The following is a 7125-nucleotide window of genomic DNA, read 5'->3' as shown; positions in this document are numbered from 1 at the left end:
AAAGAGCGGGCGTTTCTGACCTTTGACCTGCAGCTGTATGTCTCTCAGTCTCAGTTCTTCTCTCCGTCACTGATGGAGCAGGTGTAGTTGCTGCTGACAGTCAGTCGTTTGTTTTCTCAGAGTGAGGCTGAAGTCTGAACTGTTCAGAGCATCAGGTCTCATCAACGTGCGCTGCTGTAACGCCGCTTTGTCCTCTGAGATCACCAGGTATGAAACCTGAGTGCTGACAGAGCAGCATGTTCCCCCTCATTCACCTCCACCACCACAGCCAAGGCATGCTGGGAAACTGAGGACACACAGACGGAGAACTGAAGTGTCTGCTGTGTGTTCATCTCAGAGTCCTCACAGGTGACACATTAGCTCCAGAACACCAAGCCAGGTGTTTGAAGCCTGACAGGGATTCTTCCCATCCAGAGGGAGGATTTAGCTGCACAACAATGAACATTAGTGTGTAGTTTAGAAACACAGACTGTGCCTGCACTGCATCTAGTGAAGAAAACTGTTACTGCCAGAGAACCAGGCTCCTTTAAAGCAGCTGATATTAAGGTTGAAAAATCAACAATAAGCTGATGTAATCAACGTTTCACAAAATGGTCAGCAGCTAAAATCTGGAGCCGTTCTTTGGTGGTAATTAACAGTTTGTTCTTGTTAGCTAATTATGTAATTAAAGGTAGCAGCAGAAGCCTTGTGTTGAAAGCCCATTCACTCACACATTCACACAGTATGTGTGTGTCTGTGTTACACTGTGGACATCCCTTCTGTTGGAGCGCCATCTTGTGGCAGGTTTAAGAAATGTTCTTCTTGTAAATCCAAACTGATGCACCTCCATAGCAGACTGTGGAGGCTTTCAGTGACATGAAGACTTGATTTATACTGTCATATTCTCCTGTTACACAAAGCACAGCACGCTGAACATGGATGAACTGAAACTCCCAGCATCTGACTGAGGAAAAGCACAAATCATTCTCACACTGACTCCTGCTTGATTTTAGATTTGCTTTCAAATCCTCACACTTTCATATGAAGCACTAAATGGGCTCCAGACTGTTTATCTCAGCTTCCTGTCAAACACACTGCTGCTCACACCGAGGCTCAGTTTACTCCTCCAGCCTGGCTTAACCTGCTGTCTGTTAAAAACAGTCCCACACTCCTCTGTTTAATCCTTCTGATCAGACTCTTTGATTTTGTATTGTTTTTACCTGAAGTTGTGTTTTTGACATGGTTCTGTCTGTGAAATAAACCTCACACACACACTGCTACAGTCCTTCATACACTTAGAAACGAAGCTGCTCCTTTCCTCAGTGCTGACACATAAAGAAGAGTTGGTTTTATATCCAACACGTCTCTGTTCCAGAAAACAGCTTCAGCAGCCTCTGAGTCTGAACTTGGAGTTGGTTATAAGCCACAGGCCTGTGTGCACAGCAATGAGGAAATATAATGCAGTAAGTGAAACATGGATGTGTGGAACAGATTATCCCAAAGGTTGATTCTGTTCATCTGGACGTTCTCAGTGAAACATTTCGTCTCTCGGTCAGGTGACTCCTTTAGTCTCAGCTGACTGCAGGTTTCCAAACCTTTGTCACTGGATCACTCACTTCATCTCCAACGTGTCCCTGACACAGACAGCTGGAGCCGTTACAGCAAAATCATTGATCATCGTTTTTAGAACATTAGCTGGTGTTAGTGGGCAGGCTAGCAGTGCTAATTGTTAGCACTAGTTCTGCTGCTCTCCCTTTGTCTCTGTTATTGTTGGTCTTTAGTGAACAATAGAAAGTGTCTTCATGAGACTGTTGCCTAATGTTCAAATGTAGATAACACCACCTGCACCAACCTGTTACACAGCACAACCCTCTGGTGTAGCTTTGGCTGGAGCACATATTGGCAGCTCCAGTGACATCACCACTCCATGGTGACATCATCTCTACAGACTGTGGCTGTTACATATCCTCACCTGGTAATAATAAGACTGTCCTCAGCTGCACACAGCTCCAAGATGAACAAACTGAAGTAAATACAAATTAGAGTTACGATAGATTGAAATCTTGTAATCAGAGCTAATTCTTAGTGAAACTCTCACAACATCATATCATGATCCTGGGTTAGTGTCTCGGTCTCAGATCACAACATCAGCACAGGCTTGGCTTGGGTGAGGTATTGAGTGGTTCTTGTCCATGACAGCTGCAGGTACAGTGCCATCAGCCATGCTGCACCACATGTCTGCCCAGGAACATTAGTGTGGCTAACCCTAACCCTGCTCGGGAGCAGGTTTTCTTTATGTAAACAGGATTAGATCGCGGCCACGCAGGTATGTCCGCGTCATTCATACGAAAGCAACAGCGATATTCCACCACTGTTGCACCATAAATAAATAACATCAATGTAACTAAAGTTAATGCAGCACTTGATCCTTTTATTGATGTCACACAGATACATACAGGTCATTTCCTAAAAAAGGGAAATGTACTATTAACATTCTATTACATGTATGTGATTATTACAGATGTAATTCATATTTCAGAGTAGTAATTGCAAATTACTTCGTGTAATCAAGATGAGAGACCACGGCTATAAAAGCGAAGGTGGATTTGGGAAGTCTGTCGCAGCCATGTCCTGTCCGTTTACGCGAGCCACCCATTGAGGAAGGTGCAAGATTGATAAGGAGAGTCCTCAGAATTCAGCGTATATTGCGGGATAGACAGGATCCTTTAGCTCAGCGCGACAGTGTGCTCATAGAGAGATATCGATTTTCCCGTGAGGGTATTATTCACTTAACCAACTTGTTGACGAGGGGGTGCTGGACCACTACCTGTCTTTTTTTGCTCTGCCCTTTTCTTGGTTGCTGTTATGTTGATGTTAGGTGCAGTGACTCCCAAGCTAGGCGAGTGGCTCCAGCAGATCCCGGGAACAACAGCAGAGATCTCTGTCCAGAAGAGCGCAGTCCTAGGAACAGCTAAGATACTGCGCAGGACCCTCAAGCTCCCATGGCCTCTGGTAGAGGACCCGAGCTTGAAGGATTGACCGCCCACAGGGGCGAGTGGGGAATTTATATATATATATATATATATATATATATATATATATATATATATATATATATATATATATATATATATATATACATATATATATATAGCTGAACACAAAGTGCTTTACACTTGACATGCCAGAAATGATATATTGAACAAGTAAAAAAAAAAAGAAAATAATATAAAATAAAGAAAAAAGTATTGAAAAAAATAAGGTGATAATTTAAATGATATTTAAAATAATAAAATTAGCACAAATATCAAAAACAATAATAAAATAGTATAAAATGATAATTGGAATTACATTTAAAACAATAAAATCATCACATTAGATTAAAACATCAAAATCAGGGTCAGACTGTGTCATAAGCCAAAGTGTAAAGTGGACAATTAAGGGGTCTTTCTATTGTGCTGGGGCAGATTGTTACACTGATTAGGAGCAGCAATAGAGAAGGTCCTGTCCCCTCTGAGCTTTCTCTTGGACCTGGGTACCTCCAGGAGCAGCTTGTCAGCTGACCTGACAGACCTTGGGGGTGAGTAAGGATGCAGAAGCTCAGAGAGGTAAGTTGGGGCAACACCATTTAAAAATTTAAAAACAAACATGCCAATTTTAAAATGAACTCCAAGATATACAGGCAGCCAATGGAGTGAAGCGAGGATGGTAGCTATGTGCTCTCTTTTACGAGTTCTGGTTAAAAGTCGTGCAGCAGCATTTTGGACCAGCTGCAGACGAGAGAGAAGACACCGACTAACTCCAAAATACAGAGCATTACAGTAATCGAAACGAGATGAAATAAAAGCATGGATTACTGTTTCAAAATGCGGCCTGGATAAAATAGCCTTAAATGATAAAAACTGGACTTTACAGTAGCCCTAATTTGAGTGTTCAATTTAAAATCAAATTGGACACTCAAAATACAAAAACACAAATACAAAACACTGGGCCACCCAGGACCATGGCAGTTTCTGAGTGAAGGAGACATGTACAGACTGAACTATCTGTTCAACAGTCAAAGCTTTCTCTAACAGGAGCAGACTCTTTAGACTCTCCACAGAAGACAAACACTGAGGAACCGGGAAACAAGACTGTAAACCCAGGATAAAGAGGTTCAGTGAATGTGGTGTTGAAGGTGTGGAGGTGGATCAGAGTGTCAGAGGAGACTCTGTAGAAGGACAGAGTGCCAGCAGGACAGTCCACATACACTGCTACTCTGTTAGAGACAGAGGAGGAGGAGGAGGAGATGATGGGTGTTTCACTGTTTTTGTGCCTGACAGAGCAAGGACCATCATCAGAGCAGCTCAAATTCCAGGACTCCTCATTCCATCCAAACACACAGTCATAACTGTCTCCTTTCCTTCTGATTCTTCTGTAACTCACTGATATAAAAACGTCTCCACTCCACTCGACCTCCCAGTAACAGCGACCAGTCAGACCATTTCTACACAGTAACTGAGGGCAATAATCAAATCTGTCTGGATGATCAGGATATGACTGAACCTGATCCACATTTGTCACCTTCCTGTTGTTGTCAGACAGTTGGAGGTTTGTGTGCACTGTGTTTGTGTCGATTGTGAGTTGACAGGAATCTGATGGAGAGAACAAACACAATCCAGCTGCAGTTATTGATCCATCATCTGTTCATTGATTGACACTTTGATGATGACTCCTGACATGATGAAGATGGTTGAATGTGTGCTGCTTTGTTTTCATGAATCCCATTAAAAACACACTTACACTTCCTTAGACCTGGTCTCAACCATCGGACTCCAGCAGGCTCCACCCTGAAAGGAGGAGGGGGGTCAGAGCAGCACAGTCAGCATGCACACATGGACATTACATGGCTCTCATACACATACTGTTAGACACTGATAAAGGAACAGTCCAATATTTTCACAAGTACACTTCAATTCATGTGTGGATCAAATTGCTGATGGTTTGGGCTGATCCTGGCACTGCCAGTACACCACTATAATGAATGAGATATGACTAATTCACACTCTAAGCTTCATAACCTTTCTATTCCTCTTCTTTTTCTATGAGAGACACCCAGAATGGCTGAATGGCAGAAAGGCTGGACAGTCTGGATTTCCAATGACTCACATTGGACAATAACCTGCCTCAGTCCCACACAGAAGCTCCTCTCAGGCAACATCCTGGCTAAGATCAGAAGCAGATACATAATAGACTCAATATTTTAACAGGGCACAGAAAGGAATTGTCAGTAACACCAGAAGAGTGAGACATCAATTTCTGGTAGACAGAGCAGTCGCCTGAGAGTATAACCTGCGCACCACCTGGATTGACTATTTACTCGCTGCCCACACCTGGCTCCTGAAAGTATTGGAAACCTGGAAGCCTTGAACTATACAAGATGAACTGGACACTAAGAGTCTTCATCAGGAACTCAATGGGAATCTGTCAATCAACACTGGAGACCAACTTCAAGCCAAGCACAAGTCACTGTCATCTGTGTGATCTATCAAGGAAATGTCTTTCCACCACTGTTGTTCTTCCTGGGCCTGAAACCCCTCAATGAGACTATTAACAACACTAGCTACTGAAACAGGAATGTAGCAATCATTAGGTGCATTCTCTACGTGGCTGAAATCAAGTGGTCAGCCAAGAGTGAACGAGAGCTCAATTCACTGACCCACACCACTAGGATGTTCAGCAAAGACATTGGATTGTCATTCAGACTGAAGAAGTTTAGTTGGATGTAACAAAGAGAGGGAAGGTGGTCCTATTTAATGTTATTGTACTACCAGAAGGCAACATTGCAGATACTGAGGACAGATACAAGTACTTAGGAATCTCACAGGCAAATGGGAACCACAACTAAGCTGTTAGGAAATACCAGCACAAAGTCAGGCAAGAGTCAGCTGACTGGGAAAAACAAGATCTCGGTCATCAACACCTGTCCCTCTGCCAGTGATCAGGTACCCTGCTAGGATAATAAGGTGGCCAAAGGACAAGATAGAAGCCACTAGTGATGGGTCCAGCAACACTGACGCACCGGCGCATGTATGAGAGCGAAACCTGTATTGGTGCGTGTGTCACTTTAAGAAAAAGTCATGTGAACGACACAGCTGGATTATCGCTCATTGCCAACACGTCAAACTGTGTTTAAAAGGTACCGCCTCCACATCTGCCAACGGAATGAGTCGCCACCAAAAAACAAAATTGCTCTCGCGAAGAAAAAAAAAAATACATATGTCTCTACAACAAAATGGAGCCCAAAAGAAAAAAGAAATGTTTCTGCTGTGTGGGATCATTTCGATCTTGTAACTGCAAATAAGGTAACTGTTTTTCTGTCTTTGTTTCAATGTAATCTATCAGAATAGGAAAAACAGTAAAGTGACTTGCAGTGTAAATTATTTATTTTATTTTATGCAGGTTAAATGTTGCATCTGTTCTGCGGAGCTTTCTTAACAAAAGCACCTCCTCAATGCTTAGGCATTACAGAGCCAAACATGAAAATGAGGAGACAAACACACCGAGAATGAACACGTCGGCCTATATAGACACTGAGCAGCATTATAATATATTTTTTTTTTATTAATATGTGTTTTATTATTTTTCAATCAAGCATCTAGGAAGATTGCTCTGGACCAGGCAGTCCTGAATTTTATTATAAAGGACTGCCAGCCCCTTAGTATTGTGGAGATTGTTGAAGAGAAACATTCCAAAATCAGAGGATCCTTTAACGTACTGGGGGAATAGGAAGACATCTTATCTGGACCTTTTCGACCTGGCTTTACAGTTTTTGTGTACCCCAGCTTCATATGTGCCCTGTGAGCTTGTGTTTTCCAAAGCTGGGGAAATGGTGTCAAAAAACACGCAATAGACTGAATGAAAAAGAATTGGATAAACTCATTTTTCTGAATAGAAATTTATAATAAACTCTGAGTCAATTACATTTAAATGGGTAATATTAGGGTTAGGGTATTAGGGTCACAATACTTTCATTTTAATTTTCACTTAATGTCATTCACAAAATATTTTAAAGATCACTACAATATTTGCAATGTAAAAGATATATAAAGTGATTCCATGGAAAGTACAATACCTTACAGTGTATACAAGTATGACTAGGTCATT

General features: G+C 42.0%; 1 protein-coding gene across 4 annotated transcripts in view; it reads right to left on the bottom strand.

Annotated features, from left to right (window-relative positions):
* Window positions 1–3111: 3111 nt before the first annotated feature.
* LOC146668999 (NLR family CARD domain-containing protein 3-like) overlaps window positions 3112–7125 on the bottom strand; it is a 41576-nt gene continuing 37562 nt past the window's right edge. For all 4 annotated transcript variants that reach the window (XM_085405396.1, XM_085405399.1, XM_085405397.1 and 1 more), the window contains 2 exons: window positions 4762–4808; window positions 3112–4613 (listed from right to left, as the gene is read on the bottom strand). In XM_085405396.1, the coding sequence (XP_085261522.1) occupies window positions 4030–4613; window positions 4762–4808 (631 nt within the window). In that variant the 3' untranslated portion in view covers window positions 3112–4029. The remainder of the gene's footprint in view (window positions 4614–4761; window positions 4809–7125) is intronic.

The sequence above is a fragment of the Rhamphochromis longiceps genome, linkage group LG5 (genome assembly GCF_057381845.1).
Source record: "Rhamphochromis longiceps isolate RC_006_pf linkage group LG5, R_longiceps_female_GT1.1, whole genome shotgun sequence".
In the NCBI taxonomy this organism is placed as follows: domain Eukaryota; kingdom Metazoa; phylum Chordata; class Actinopteri; order Cichliformes; family Cichlidae; genus Rhamphochromis; species Rhamphochromis longiceps.
This window is presented reverse-complemented; position numbering and strand designations above follow the sequence as displayed.